Source organism: Aedes albopictus, chromosome 3, assembly GCF_035046485.1.
Source record: "Aedes albopictus strain Foshan chromosome 3, AalbF5, whole genome shotgun sequence".
Taxonomy (NCBI): domain Eukaryota; kingdom Metazoa; phylum Arthropoda; class Insecta; order Diptera; family Culicidae; genus Aedes; species Aedes albopictus.
In genome coordinates, this window is record NC_085138.1 from 342944674 (window position 1) to 342961300 (window position 16627).

The following is a 16627-nucleotide window of genomic DNA, read 5'->3' on the forward strand; positions in this document are numbered from 1 at the left end:
AATAACGTGACATAGGGGGAAAGGGGGGCTAGAAATCCCGAAAAACGATGGACGTAATGAATTAACCTTCCCTTAGCTATGTTAAAAGTCGATAAAAAAAATAAAATACAAAATAGGGTATTTTAACCAATAGTGGACCCCTTAGTAGCTGAAAATTGTTCTGATCATTAAAACAGTATGATATTCCAATTAAATTGCCCCTGTCAACGTTTGCACAGCAAGTTCTATGTCTTTCCTGCACATTGCACACAAAAACCTCACCAAACCACCCTATATTTCCCATAAAATAATCATTTCAAATCTGGCTCAAATTATCCTATAGTGGTCCCCCCGGGGTCCACTATAGGATTGTTGGGGTCCACTATAGGATAAATCGTATTCTCTTACCATGTTAAAACGGAGACAATAGTGGACCTCCTTGGATTTAACCAATAGTGGTCCCCCAGATTTGTTTACATTTACAAATTTGTTCAAAAAAATCAAATTATTGCTTTCCAGCGTAGCTCCACCACTTGTAACTACTGGCTAGGAACATGATCCATCGTCTCCCGGTGGAAGTTCACCGGTAAAAACAGATTTAAGCAGGAAAATTAGGAAAAATATAAGGGGGTCCACTATAGGTAAGGGGTCCACTATTGGCTAAAATACCCTAAGATTTAGAACAAACAGGTTTAGAAAAAGACCGATTTTGGGCCTTGAAAAAAGTGTGGGGCAAGATGGGTCACCTTTCAAGTAATTCAGGGTTTTCCTAACGAAAAACGGCAATATGTACGATTTTTTCTGTATTAATGAAACATATGTTTATAGCAACTACTAATTTTATTGTTTTTCTGTTATTCTTACTCATTCCATCGTGCATATTAGGCCTGTCCAGCTTTTCAAAAATGTTCTCTGATTCTCAAGTCCACCCCCATATTTTGATTGGCATCCTAGAAGAAGTAACTGGTCAAAATTTCAGCCAAATCCATTGAAATTAAGAGGTGCATCAAATCAATTTTGTGTTTTTCGACTATTTTTGAACTTCAAAAAATCATAACTACACTAAAACTTGTCAAAACTTAATTCTTTTGGCAGAAATTGAAAGCTATACTTGTTTGCTACAACTTCTCCGAACAACGTGTGCCAATAAAATGGAAGGAAACATGTGTAATTATCACATTTGTAATCAGAAAAACCTTAAAAAGTTGATTTTTTGATAGATTTCGTTCTGGAACACCCTAATATACGTAATAAGTTGGATTTTTCAAAACGGCATCATATTCTCCAATATTTCGTGGTTATTTGCTTCCTTGACACCAAAGCTGTAGGAGTTGAGCAAAAATTACTAAAATTCGTGTAAGCCAAATGTGACCTAAAAACTAGCTTTTCGGGTGCAATCACGCTTTGGCGCGCAAAAAGTGGCATCGCGTCAGCACTGATATGATAGCCAACACCTGTCATCACGCTTGTTTGTTATCACCCGTGATAGGGGGTAGCCAAGGCAAACTACACGGAAGCAAAGCTACTACGTTCAGTACAATTTCGCGCCACAGCGTGATTGCCTCCAAAAAGCTAGTTTTTAGGCCACATTTGGCTTTCACGAATTTTAGTAATTTTTGCTCAACTCTTACAGCTTTGGTGTCCAGGAAGCAAATAACCACAAAACATTGGAGAATATGATGCCGTTTTGAAAAATCCAACTTATTACGTATATTAGGGTGTTCCAGAACGAAATCTATCAAAAAATCCACTTTTTAAGGTTTTTCTGATCACAAATGTGATAATTACACATGTTTCCTTCCACTTTATTGGCACACGTTGTTCGGAGAAGTTGTAGCAAACAAGTATAGCTTTCAATTTCTGCCAAAAGAATTAAGTTTTGACAAGTTTTAGTGTAGTTATGATTTTTTGAAGTTCAAAAATAGTCGAAAAACACAAAATTGATTTGATGCACCCCTTAATTTCAATGGATTTGGCTGAAATTTTGACCAGTTACTTCTTCTAGGATGCCAATCAAAATATGGGGGTGGACTTGAGAATCAGAGAACATTTTTGAAAAGCTGGACAGGCCTAGTGCATATAGGTACTGAAACCGGTCGTCCGCAATGTTACATTGTAAGGAAATCATACGCACACACGATTCTTTTTTAGTTGATGGAAGATTGTGACTTGAATGGATAACGATCTGCAACATCAGAACCACATCGATAGTTATTAAAAACATATCCCTACCTTGATAACTTTCAAGCCGTCGTAGAAATATTCATTTCATTTGAATCAGATCAGCGAGCATCCATAAATAACCTAGCATTTCAGGAGGAAGGGAGGAATCTTCTATTCTGCTACTGACCATGTTTAAGATCGAGTATTCGTTACAAAAACAGGCTTCGTGCTTCATAGTGTCGTATGTCAAACCGCAGAGTTATACGATATTGAATCAATTAGCTTATTGGAAAAATCTTATGCATATGAACACTTCGATAGGTCTTCAAATATAGGTACACTCTTTAAGCTTGGAGCGCATCATACTTTTGAATCAATTTGGCAGTATCCCATGGGTTTACTAACAAAGTCGACGCAATTGTATGCTGTGTTCTCGAGGCTGTAGTATATCAAGTTTCTTCAAATGCTACAATAATGATGAAGCACGCTGTAATGTTACTTTTGTACCTCATCACCCACTAAATGCAACTACATTAGTGGACTAATAACACTTAGCGCGCTCGGCTCGGTTCCATCATGCCGCTTATAGTGTTGCCACATATAATGCTTAGTCTGCTAAACCCAGTTATCTGGCTTGTGGGGCATGGGAGCCTACGCTTCAATCATTTATGCAGTAAAACGTTACTTGAACTTTGACATGAGTGATCCGAATATTTGAAGAACTATTCTATCTTAGAAGCTTGTGTAGAATTTGATGAACTTAATCTGAAGAATCATTTAGCAGTCATTTAAGGGAAATTAATCTCAAAATGACACGCAATTGTATCTTGGGATTAGATTCATGTTTTGCATTTGAACGTTTTGAACAATCGTCTAATATAGGTTCACGTTGTAGTATATCGAGCATTTTTAATTCTGCTATAATAATGGTTAAGCACGCTGTAATGATACGTTTGTACCTCATCACCCACTAAATGCAACTATATTAGTGGACTAATAACACTTAGCGCGCTCGGCTCGGTTCCATCATGCCGCTTACAGTGTTGCCACATATAATGCTTAGTCCGCTAAACCCAGTTATCTGGCTGTGGGACATGGGAGCCTAAGCTTCAACCATCAATGCAATTAAACATTACTCGATTTACAACATGATCCAAATATTTGATAATTGATCGATCTGTGTTTTTGAAATGTAGCTTAAAATATACAAGCTTCTAGTCCAAATGCATAATGATAGTTTAGTTTCGCTTCGTTCAGGATTTGTTCAAGCAGTTCAAGAATTTTCTGATTCACAATAGAAAACAATTTCCAAACCATTGGATTTAATGTAAAAATAAAATGTTCTGTATCACAATAGAAAACTATTCCAAAACAATTCATTCTAACGTGGAGCCAATAATAAAGTCACTACTAATACAATACGTTTACTGTACATTTTACTGTTAAGAACAATATAAAAACATAAAAATCTTCTGTATTACAGTACAAAACAATAGGAAGCAATCAGTGAAGTACTAGATTGAAAGTAGTGAGCTGGATTTTTGTATGGTGAGATGATAAGTTCTCCGTTTCTGCAATGAAATGGTGCAAATAGCGTGGGTTATATGATTTCTTGCCTAATTTGATGCTGTTTGAGCAAAAGTTTGGGTAAATGTGTTGTTGTATTATTTATTTCTTGCAACTTCAACAACACAGTTACCCAAACTTTTGCTCAAACAGCATCAAATTAGGCAAGGAATCATATAACCCACGCTGTTTGCACCATTTCATTGCAGAAACGGAGAACTGATCATCTCACCATACAAAAATCCAGCTCACTACTTTCAATCTAGTACTTCACTGATTGCTTCCTATTCCCATACCATTGAATCAAATGTGGAACCAGCAATAAAATCACAACTCAATACAATACGTTTACCGTGCATTTTACTGTTTATTACAATTCGAAAACATAAGAATCTTCTGTATCACAATAGAAAACAATACTCAAACCATTGAATTCATTGTAAAAACAGTACAAACAGTATGTTCTGCTTCACATTAGAAAACAATTCCAAAACAATTGAATTAAATGTGGAACCAGCAATAAAATCACTACCCAAAACAATACGTTTACCGTACATTTCACTGTTTGCAACAATTCGAAAACATAGTAATCTTCTGTATCACAATAGAAAACCATCCCCAGACCATTGAATTCAATGTAAAATCACAGTTCAAAACAGAATGTTCTTGGCATATTTAACTGTTCAAAACAATACAAATACATAAAAATCTACGGTATATTTCATTCCACGTATCGTCATTAGCAACATTTCATTAACATTAGAATTTTCTGTTTTGCGAAAAAAGTTGTATGGAAAAAAGTCTTTTTTTGTATTGTTACGATACTTAACAACCTATACAATTCAATGTGAAATGGGCATTCACATTTGATTCTATTGTTAGAAACATTTGATTCTATTGTTTTTCTATTGTTATTTTAACATTGAATTCTATTGTAAGACCATTGTTCTCAATGGTTCTGTTACATTAGAATCCTATGTTTTTCTATTGTATCTTTTATCCGGGATTTCACAGTGTCTTGCCCCTAGTTTCATGCTTATTATGGCCATTGTATTGTTTAAACATTGTGAAAACTCACAAAAGCTAATATTAATCGTCGAACTTGCAAAAAGGAAAGATAAACAATTATTCATATATCGTTAATGGTATCGTTATCATAAGTGTAATAATACTCGTAAAGTATTGAATAATGTCAATTTAGAAACTTTAATCATCGAATCATAAACCCATCGTTGCTGTTGTAATAATCATTCCACGAATTAAATTCTTATGATACGAACGATAGCTTGAACGATATATTTCTATGCGGGCAGCTAACCTTCTTTATCAACCTTGTGCACCATTGGGAGCCCAACTCTATTTTTCAACGCTGCCAACCGCTCACTCAGCGAAAAACGAAAATTGTTGCGGTGATTTTTGGCTTGTCACTCCCGTCCGTCCCGTCGCTCGACGATGAGTTTTGAAGTTTTGAAAGGATTGGATGAAAGTGCAGCATCGTCAAACTGCAGACAGACTTTAAAAAATTAACATTTTGCTGAGCAATCCATCGCAAATCGCAGCAATTTTCGTGTCCTTGATCGTGATCTGATTGTTCTCCGTTTGAGATTCGTCATTTGAAGGGATTTGTCCGGAAATCGACTGGATTCGAGGTGAAGGTAAGTGGTGGCAATATTTCCATTCGTCATTGGTCTTGCGTCAAGGATGGAGGGAGAGAAAATAAAAAGACCGTGATGAGTTTGTGTGTTTTACTGATGAACTGGATGTTGGAATATTATTTTGGTTTCGATTTTGGATTCTAGAGATGAGTGGACCAATTTTCGGTAGTAGCAGTGCCCTCGGGGGCAGTTCCGGTGGGAACCGCCATCTGGTGGAGTTCCGAGCCGGAAGGATGAATCTGGTAAACAAGATGGTCCATCCGGACAACCGGAAGGGAATGGTGTACGTGTACCAGGCGGACGACGGGTTGATCCACTTCTGTTGGAAGGATCGCACCACGGGGAACGTGGAGGATGATTTGATCGTGTTCCCGGACGATTGCGAGTTCAAGAAAATTGAGAACGTCAAGAACGGGCGGGTGTTCCTGTTGAAGTTCAAGAGCTCGAGCCGTCGATTGTTCTTCTGGATGCAGGAACCGAAAACGGACAAGGACGATGAGTGGTGCCGTCGGATCAACGAGGTGATCAACAATCCGCCGTCTTCGAACAGCCTGGGAGGTGGATCAGGCCGTGGGGGAAATGGCAGCGACAATGGCGATCTGCAGTACATCATGCAGAATATGTCCCAGCAGCAGCTGATGCAGCTGTTTGGCGGCGTCGGTCAGATGGGAGGTCTGAGCAGCCTGCTCGGGTCGATGAGGTGAGTTTAGGGAAAATCTAACGGTACGAGTTCAATGGGGACCCTGTGCAGAAATTCTTAGATTTTACTACAGAACTTATCACAGTAGAAGTTTTGTTACATTATATTTCCTTAACAATCTTAGAAGGAACTATGTATTGTTAGTTTTATAGTGCTCCTGGATAAATCCATATAGCTACAGCTGTAAAGGCATGGGTATCCAGCATGACCATGATGAGGGTGACGGGTTCGATTCAGGGTGAGTCCAGGATTTATCGTAATGGAAATTCTTCGCTTTCTTGTGCGAAGGAATCGTGCTTCTCACACGATATCCCACCATGCAAAATGGTCATTGGCAGAGGTAAACCGTGCTAAAAAAAACTATGCTGATAAACAGGCTTTATCCATGGAATCTGATCATATGTTTATTTTGTAGTTACAACACTGTCCTTCAGTTTCAATAAAGTCATTCTTCTTCGGATAATTACAGCAGCCGGACCAGCACCACCACCCCATCGAGTCGCACCACCACCCTGTCGTCGAGTAATGCCGGAAGCGGCACAGCGGTCACAACTCCGACAGCCACCTCCAACTCGCCTTCGACTCCACGTGCTCCGCGTAAACAGGCTTCCGATTCGTCCAAGTCCAGTGGCACTGCGACGGCCACTCCAGTCACAGCCGCTGCTGGCGCCGGAGATGGAGCCAACAACGGTGGAAGCAGCACCAGCACAACCAGCGGAAGCGGAAACCGTGTCCTACTGTCGGATTTGCAAAACTACCTGGCCGGAATGAGCCCAGCTGCGGCCGGTGCCGGTCAGAGACGGAACGTTGACCTTTCCACCGCCGTCAATTCGGAATCCCTGTCCTCGGTGATGACCGATCAGGAGAAAGTCGATGCCCTAGTGGAACATTTACCTAACATCGAGGGAGATGAAAATAAGAAGCAACAGCTAAAGGAAACCCTGTCCTCGCCTCAGTTCCAGCAAGCCCTGTCCATGTTTTCCAATGCGCTGCAGTCGGGCCAGTTGGGACCGGTGGTGTCCCAATTCCAGCTGAATGCCGAAGCCGTGGCCGCGGCCAACAGCGGCGACCTGGAGCAATTCGTTAAAGCTCTGGAAAATGCCCACAAGAAGAGCACCGAATCCGAGAAGAGCAAGTCGTCCTCGTCCGCCGCCTCCTCGGAAAGCACCGAAACCGCTCCCTCCAGCAAGGAAGAGAACGGCACGCCGGTGGCTAAAACCGAAAAGAAGGACGACGACCAAATGACGGGATAGATCCTAAGGTGGTCTCTGCAACCTACAGGTACTGCTCTGATAGGGTTTCAGTTGTTTTTCCTTTTCTTTTTCGAGCGTGCACTTGATGATAATCTGTTGAAAGAAAATATTTTACTCTTACTACTTATAACATAATCAGAGTACTGGAAAGGGGGAAACCGATTCACATACACCGGAAGGAAGAACGAGGTCGGACGGACGGAAGCGCGTGGTTTGCTTAGGCGATAAGTAGCAAGTCTTTTTTATCTATGGCGTAAATATTTGAATAGTCACGTTAGAGGCAGTGCCAATCAAAACTAAAACAAAAATTTTCAATGCGAGAACAGAACATTTTCCGCAAAATTCTACCCAATTCATGATTTGATCGATCAAGCACTGAGAGTCATTTCAATCATCATCATCCTCCGATCAGCAACACTGTTTCAGTTAGTGTCGATCCGCACCGAGGCAGAAACACAGGGCTATTGTATCCTATAAATTGTAGCGCAAGCTTTGCAGCAAAATAGTCACGAAAAGTAACAACAACAATGCGACACAACACAGCTGTAGACGGTGAAGTAGGGATATCTAATAATATCTAAAATACGAATTAAATGTTTCAGGTAAAAACCAATAAAAACCCATCTGGGAATGATGAAAAAATCGGCCTTCAAATCCTGAAAGGGTGACATTGGAAAGAAATGCCCTAACCCTTTATAAGGCCCAAAAAACCAGGCACGGAATCCACTCGTTCTACATTGGAATATAAAGTACATGTGGTGTAATGAACAAAAACGATTTTATTTCCAAAAAATTCGATGGTCGATTTTGTATGAGAAAAATTGGTCTAAATTTCAAAGTTTAAAATGTTGTTATTTTGTGATGCGTTTATCAATCAAGCTGATTTTTTGATAAGTTATTGCCCCAATAATTCATGAGTTACATATGTGGATTTGAACTCGATTGGTCAACCATTTTGGACGATATGGCAATTTTAGTACATGCCCATTTATAATAGTACATTTTTTTCAAAAGGCTGAGTTCCTAAAAGTAATGAAGCAATCAAGTTGAAATGTTGTCCACACATATGAGGAACATTGGCCTTTTATTCCCCATCATTTGATTTTCAATTCGCTCACCACAACAGAAGCTCGAGCTTAAAAACCTATGCACCCAAAGATGGCAGTTTTTGGACAGACATTTTGTTCTAAAAAAGCCCATTCATACTTGTTATGGCTCAAAAAAATCATGAGTGTTCACAGAGGCCTAATGTTAAAACAGAAGTTGTAAAAATTTTCTAAACGAACAGAAAAAATATGTGTATTGTCTATCCGGTTGGAATCAAGACCGACATTCAATCAAAAATTGCCATTTTCTTGGTCCACAAGTGTCGCAACTGTTTCGCATCTAGTGCGCTGTGTTGCTGACAAAAACGGGAAGGATGCGCACTACTTTTGACATGATTATAAAACGTCGCGAGTTGGGTCGCGTCGCGACTTGATTGTGCGAAGTCCGGTTTGGTGGCGGCCCGACAATATAAGGTGGCAATATAGTTGCCACTGCCTTATGAAGGGTTAAACTGTTTGACCAAAGACATTGTTATCAATGCATGATGTAAGTCAGTCAGAATTCCATTATTTACTAATATTTACAAGATGTTTGCTCTTCAGTTCATTGTCATCAGCGTTAGAGATCTAATCCAAGGCTATACAGTTTCTCGCTCTCAGCGAACTAATCACCAAAAACGTCTACAATGCCCACCCTTAGATCGCTCAAATTGGTGAATTTGAACTGTCATTCCGTCCGGAACAAGGCTGAGGAATGTTTTCACTTGCTTGAAACCCACGAAATAGACATCGCTGTAATCACGGAGACGTGGCTGCAGTTCAACAAGTCATTGTACCACGAAACTATTCTATTGTTAGAGCGGATCGAGAGTCGCCGGAAGCCACCCGAGGGGGAGGAGTGGCGATTCTGGTGAGGAAAAGAATCTCTTTCTCCATGCTGGAAACTTTGGCGCTGGTAAGGCATCGTACACAAATTACGTAACGCTATAGGGGGAGGGGGGAGTCCAGCGTAGCGTTACGACCCACACAAAATTTTTCGGGCTTCCATACAAAAAGCGTTACGAAGGGGGGGAGGGGGTCTGAAATGGCCAATTTTATCGTTACGTAATGTGTGTACCATGCCTAATCGAAACCGTCGGGATATTGGTCAGCGTAGATCCAACACCCGTGAGCACTGTAGCTGTCTACCTACTATCCTGGCTCATATCAGAGGGTAGCGCTCTGTTAATTCAGACGAGATAGGTATCCATCAGCTCATCAGCACTGACGGACCCTTCTTTCTAGTGGGAGATATGAAGAATGCGAGAGCGCGGCACAGGATGTGGAACTGTACTGCGGCCAACAAAGAAGGACGTATCGTACAACATGTGATTCCACGAATATATACATTCACGTTCCTGATACTCCCACCCGCTACCCGTTTGGTCGAGGAAAGCCTTCAATCTTAGATCTGGTGATCTCGAATAACCGGGTACAAATGTCGAGGCAGTATCGCATGCCGAATTTTCGTCGGACCATCCGCTGCTCCGACAAATCGAACTGGAGTACAGGTATTTTCCGTTTTTGTCACTATCCGTTATTATCACTATCCGTTTTTGTCACTATCCGTTTTTGTCAACACTAAAGTTTTTGTCAAATTTGTTGCCTCAAACACGAGTTATTTATAGTTTAACATTAATCTTGAGGCAATGCATTCATGAGTGAATTTGAAGCAATCACCAATGATGACATAGAAGACGTATACGCTACAATAGCTTTGAACACCAAATTCAGCTGTAGATAATGTTAATTCATGCTTTCTCTCACGCATAATTTTACTTCTTATTTGAACATGATAAAAATTAAACCAATAGTCCGATAGAAAAGTTACTCTTACTCTACGTACCAACTGGAACTTGCCCTGCCTTTGCAAGTGTTCTTTGAGAACTTAAATAGTTCGGGGTTTGCCCGTCATTGCCTGAATTTTTACACTTAAATCTTTTTACAAAACTTTTTTTAAGTGCAGTAATTTCTACGCGGTTTTTTACACGATTTTCTTGAAAATACGCGATGTGCTGAATTCTTCTCTTCTGGTCGCTATATCTTTTCGACGGGGCTCAAATTTCAACCAGAGATCTCTCTTGTCATTCTTGATACCCTGTCCAAATTTTCCCGTCTGAAACTGCTACATTCACTAGGTAAACTGGAGATTCCTATAGAATTTTATCCGAGATTTCATGAAAATGCAATCTTGGTTTCCTTCAGTAATTTCTACTAGCGATTCTACCTTGTAGATTATTTAATGGATTTCTTCTGAGATATCGTTAGGAAATAATTAAGAAGTTTCTTTATGTGAATTAGGAGTTAAGTCTTCCAGAAACAAGTTTCTTCACTCAGATTAATTAACACATTGAATATAAGTTTCTTGCACTTGGATTGTGACCAATTGCTTTTGCACTTAAAAAATAAGTGCAGGCTTATCGAAACTTTGCCAACTCAGTCAAGATGAATTTTATAGGCGAACCTTTTACTTTTTAAAAGTCAGTTGATCGGATTTCAGTTGTGAGGCACATAGTTTCTATTAATGGGAATAATAAGATTATTTTCATTGGGTATTGGCTTTAAAGTAACAATAAATTAAAATTTTTAATAATATGATTGAAAAAAATAAGTTTTATTAATTGTTTTATTGTACACAGGAGTAGTTCCAGGCCACGTGGACTAAACAATGTTGCTGCATGAGCAATGTTCACAGCTGGACATTTCACACCGCAAATGCCACTAGCTAACGCAAATGATGGTCTGGGTTTTCCGATGCCACGGCCGACGAAGATGATGGAAGGAGCTCCGCTGATGCCGCGGTCCATGCAGTTGTCACAGTTGCATTTACGACGGGCCAAAAAGATTGTTTTTAGTTGAATCGCTCAATTCCGGGTTTGATAGAAGGCACGCATCGAGTGCATCAGGGTCGGTTCTATTGGTGTGCTCGGGCTCTTTTCCGATGCCTCCGCGTCGTCTTCCACTTTGGTGAAAGTGGTCAAATCGAATCCTTATAATTTTTATCAATGTTTAATGATTAAAAACAAATAGCAGGTTATCTAAATTACCTCACATTGAGCTTCCACCAAGCTGGTCAAACAGCTCGTCCCGGTCGCAGCTCCATCCGGCAGCCAGTGTTGCGAAATGAGCGAGTACTCACACAACTTGTCAAACTCACGAGTGAGTATGAGCAGTACACCTTAAACTCACCGTGAGTATTACTCACATTTGAGTAAGCGCTGTACAACTCACACTCACTCGTATTGACGTGCAGATACTCACTCACGGGTATGTTTTACTCATATTCATACGGTAATCTAAAATTTATCAAAAGGCTTGGAATCCTATCAAACATTAAAATGGTATGTTTTATTGGGGCGAATGTATTGAATCAGTAGACAAGGTTGCTTGTCAATAATTCTATTGTTTTTTTTTTCATTCTAGTGAATTGTATCTTACTGGTAGTTCTAAGCGCTCCGTTAAGGGCGGTCCTGAAGAGGTCCCCTTTGAGCCCAACAGCTCAACGTGAGGGCTTTTGTTTGAACTCAAACCTCTTGTAGACAGAGATCAATCCCCTGAAATGGCTGTCATCCACATATAACTGGCGTGAAGCTAAAAATTTGGTGCAGGACGTGGTGCTGATTTGAATGGGCTAAGCTGAAAACAGTGATTTTTTTCTCTTAGTGCAGGCGTGACATTCACATATAATTGAGTTCAGCGTTGTTTTAAATGGACGAAATTTATTTGCATGCTTGTGCGTCTTGTAAATTTAATAAAGAACACTAAACGCATTGAACAAATGTGTAAACGATCGTTTCTCAAATGCACGATAAATCGTACGACAAAGTTCGCTTGCGCACGTAGCAGATTGAAAGGCAGGCTGAAATTTCGTAAACGAGCCCGTTCGAGCCGGCTTCAAGAACTAACGCTTTCTTCAGGGGGTTGGCAGAGATAGGCAATTAAGAAAAAGTAATTTTACGGAATCGTGTGGTGTGCTCGATTGGTAGCCGATTTGACCTTGGATTTGACAGTTCGATAGCAGCAGACCTGCTGCAAAGGCGCATATAGTGCTGAATTAATGCCAGCTGCTTATTGGTTACCTGGGTGTGATTACTGGCCATGTTACTGGTAGTAATTTGCTCGGCAGTTTTTTTTTCCTTTTTAGGTCCGAGGCTCATATAATTAGGGTGGTCCAACTTTATATGAAAAACAACTAAGACTTGAAAAAGCTCATGGGATTCCTTCAGAATTTGTTCCTTTTTTTATTCTTCAATCACTTTACCTAATTTACAGCTCTTTTGTCCACTAGGGCACTGCGTGAGCGATTCCAATTGGAAGCTGTACTTACACTTTGTACAGCTCCTAAATGTATTCTATTATAATTCCACTAGATCGAACTGGATTCCGTTGCGCTGCTTTCACTTTCTACACTATCGTGGTAGAATGATGAGCACGAGGATGTTGATGTGTGGCTCTTGTTCCTTTTCCAGTCCGATTGGGGGTCCATTATGAGTTGCCGTTAGCCGATATCCAGGTGTCCGGGTCCGTTGGAGCATATGCTCTGAAGAGGGTCAGGTGCCAGCTGCTCTCGGGGGGAAGAGCAACTGACGAAAAATTGCAAGTGCCGGGCTGGGATCGAACCCATGACCATCCACTTATGAAGTGAACGTGTAGCCACTACGCTACGGGCCCGGCAATTTGTTCCTTTTGTCACCCATAAGTTCCAAAAGTTTTGTTTCAATTCTATCAAGTCTAAAAACTTTTTTATGAAACATCCAGCAATTTGTGCTGATAGGGCACAAAGTTGTACCGGATTCTAGCAAAAAATTGCTTAAAAATCAACTATTCGTTTTGCTGGTTTTTGCTTTGCTGGATGCGTTTAGTGTGTAAGTTTCATGTTCGAAAGTTGAGTACTCAAGTAAATTTACTATTTTTTGTAAATTTTAAATTACAAACTGATCAAGTATTTAGTATGAGGAAAAACGTTACTTTTCCTTACGGAATAATAGAACGGACTATTTTTCCGCGCAGAAAAAACTACAGCTCTTTTAGAATTACAAGGGAGGCGTTACCAGTGTAAAACTTTTTTTCCTTACTTGCCTACTCAAGTAATTTTGAAGCGAAACCACTATTTGTCCATTATATGCCCTATCTTTTTGCACAGTAATAGAAACTAGCCATATGGGAAAAAACGATCAAATGTATGCAGAAAAGAAAAGTTTTAAATGTTTGGACCTAGGAGATGCTGTAATTGACCCTACCATGTTTAATTTGAAGGTAGGTAAATATAAGCCACACACCTTTTGAATACCGTAAAGTGACCCGATTGCGTGATTGCGGGTCTCCTGTTAGCCTAGTGGTTAAGGCTATGGATCGCCAATCCGGAGACGGCGGGTTCGATTCCCGTTCCGGTCGGGAAAATTTTCTCGACTCCCTGGGCATAGTGTATCATTGTAATTGCCTCACAATATACAAATTCATGCAACGGCAGGCAAAGAAAGCCCTTCAATTAATAACTGTGGAAGTGCTTAAAGAACACTAAGTTGAGGCGAGGCAGGCCAAGTCCCAGTGGGGACGTCGAGCCATAAAGAAGAAGAAGAAGAAGAAAGTGACCCGACGTATGCGAAAAAAGTTAAACCATTAATAAAGTGTGGTGAAATATAGAGATTTCCTAATTGATGATATTACTTTGCATGCGTAGGTAAACAATAAGAGTTTTTAGCCTATGGTGCCAAAGCTCTCGAGCAGATCCACCTTTCCTCGAAAACTGTGCCTTGTATATAATCACCATTGCAGTACAGAACAAACGAAAACATCATTTCAAACCAACAAAAATAACTTACTCACTAAACTCACCGTGAGTAAAATGAGTAACTCACGCGTGAGTAATGACGTCATACTCTCGCGTGAGTATTACTCACAAGTGAGTAATACTCACGCGAGAGTATGACGTCATTACTCACGCGTGAGTATACTCATACGCGAGTAACTCACAGCGTGAGCATTACTCGCAAATGAGTAAGGTGAGTGAGTATTTTTTACTCGTGAGCATGAGTTTCGCAACACTGCCGGCAGCTCCCAACAAAATCGTTCATCTTTGGTGACGGTGCTGAAGCGGTCGAGACGCAGATGAATCTAGAAAATACCAAATATATGTTCGTAGCTTGAGAAAGTGTGTAATGTTTGAATAATATTTTACATATTTACCTTCAGCAACTTGGTCAGCAAATTAATTTCTTAGAGCACCATGATTAAAAATGAAATTCTGCAATATTCTGCGGCGAACTGTGCGTCTCGTGCACGCGCCATGTCCTTTTCACGTTTGTTATGATCGTGTTTGGATTTTATGTTGACAGGGTTGCTTTTTATGTTGCTACACTCTAAATTTAATACAGATAAATTAAATTTTAATGAAGTAACTTTTCATTTTTATTTGTTGCACTTAGAATGATTTTTTTCCCTTCCGTTCGCGATCTATGTGCTTTTTGCACTTAGATTCTATCAGTAAATTAATTTGAGTGTTTAGAGGAGTCTAGGAACTTGACAAACGATCTGGGGATTTCTCCAGCAACTACAGAAGGGTGCCCAGAAGAATCCAAGGATTCCCAAAAAATCCTAAAGAAATCCCATCAATTCTGAACTTATACTGGATTCCTAGAAGGAATTTCTCAAGGTTTCCCACTGGGAAATTCTGGAGGATTCTCAGGAATAACTCCCCGGAGATTTCTACACAGAACATCAGGAGGACTCCCTGAAGAAATTTCTGGAGGGTTTGAGGAAAGAATTCCTGGAGGATTACTAGACTAAACTACTGGGATATTCCTAGGAAACGCAGTAAGAAGTCGGGGAGAATGATTATTATATTTTCTTTTTTAACGAGATTGTCAGCCCAAGGCTGGTTCACCTGCTAATCATGGGGAAATAACAAAGATGAAAGATAGAATCCTCTTGGAAGTATTCCTCATGAAAGTTCCAGTAGGTGTAGAAGTCTACTGCGCATAAATACCAAAACAAATTCCTGTAGGAATCCTTATAAGAATTTTTTGGATGAAGGACATTCCAGTGAAAAATATCGTAAGAAACTCTTTAAAGAATCCAAGAAAGAACTTCTGATGAAATTCTAGAAAAAATGTTGAAGGAATCCCAGAAATAAATTTTGGAGGAACCCCAGAGTGAACCCCCGGAAAAATATCAGAAAAATGTTCTGGAGAGATTTCAAAAAGTAATCTTGGAAGAATTCCCGCAGGAAATTCTGAAGAAACGGAGATACTCCTATATTTCAAAAATAAAATCTTGGTGAATCTCCAAAGCAACTCGAGTTGGATTAATTTCAACAGGATGTCTAGGGTTAATCATAAAATGATTTTCTTAGTCCACCTTGGAAGAATTCCCGCAGGAAATTTTGAAGAAACGGAGATACTCCTATATTTCAAAAATAAAAACTTGGTGAATCTCCAAAGCAACTCGAATTGGATTAATTTCAACAGGATGTCTAGGTTAAATCATAAAATGATTTTCTTAGCCCACCTTGTGCATTAGGGCCATTCTAGACCCAAACTGTACAGTATGACCCATAAAAAATGCGAAAATCCATTTTTTTCTTTCTTTGGTAATTTTTGTTGCAATATTTCTTATGAATTCAGTTTTTATAGATAGGGCTACAATAAGGAGGTGATTGTCATATAGGATATCTCAAATAAGTGTCAAAATATTCATTGGTTACGTATATGGGATACCTAATAGTTGCCATCAATTTCTGAAAAAAAAATAAATGTTTCCTCGAATTTTTGGAGCTTTACGAATTAAAATGAAAACTTTTAAATACATGTAAATCATGCAGAAATATGTACTCTTAAAAACGCGGCCCTTTGAAAAACTTTTTGAAAACAATATCAGATGCTTAGGAACCAAAAACTAAAAAATGTGGCATATTTCAAAACCCTTAGATAAGATAGATCCATAAATAACTTCACCCTGTTTGAAAAAAAATCCAAAATAATTTCTTGCTAATGAAGGCTCATAAACCTACGTTTATAATAGACACAAATACGTAGTACTTAAAAAGAGTTTGATACTTCATACATTTGTTTTTCTGAAAATGTCCATTTGTCGCACACTCTAGTTTTCTGTAAATGTCACATAACTTATAAGATAATAATTTTTTTTCACCTGTCTAAATCACCAACGGTCGTCTGAAGACCTTGTCTAGCTATGAAAGTGCTGTTCTTGAAATAAAATTTAATTGAA

General features: G+C 39.5%; 1 protein-coding gene and 1 long non-coding RNA gene across 3 annotated transcripts; one reads left to right on the forward strand and one right to left on the reverse strand.

The window, feature by feature from the left end:
- The first annotated feature begins 5075 nt into the window (after positions 1–5075).
- LOC109412046 (proteasomal ubiquitin receptor ADRM1 homolog) lies at positions 5076–7960 on the forward strand. Of its 2 annotated transcripts, none has more exons than XM_029865157.2 (3): positions 5076–5363; positions 5508–6063; positions 6536–7960. In XM_029865157.2, exons 2-3 carry the CDS (start codon positions 5510–5512, stop codon positions 7314–7316), a joined length of 1335 nt encoding a protein of 444 aa, XP_029721017.1. In that variant the 5' UTR covers positions 5076–5363; positions 5508–5509; the 3' UTR covers positions 7317–7960. The 2 variants fall into 2 exon arrangements, with proteins under 2 accessions (XP_029721017.1, XP_019541233.2); XM_019685688.3 differs by having other exon boundaries at positions 5086–5363; positions 6533–7960.
- Positions 7961–10994: 3034 nt separating this feature from the next.
- Positions 10995–15746, reverse strand: LOC134284317 (uncharacterized). The gene is made up of 2 exons (XR_009995755.1): positions 14588–15746; positions 10995–14515 (listed from the first exon to the last, which is right to left on the reverse strand). It is a non-coding gene; the product is annotated as an uncharacterized LOC134284317 (long non-coding RNA).
- Between the last annotated feature and the right edge of the window lie 881 nt (positions 15747–16627).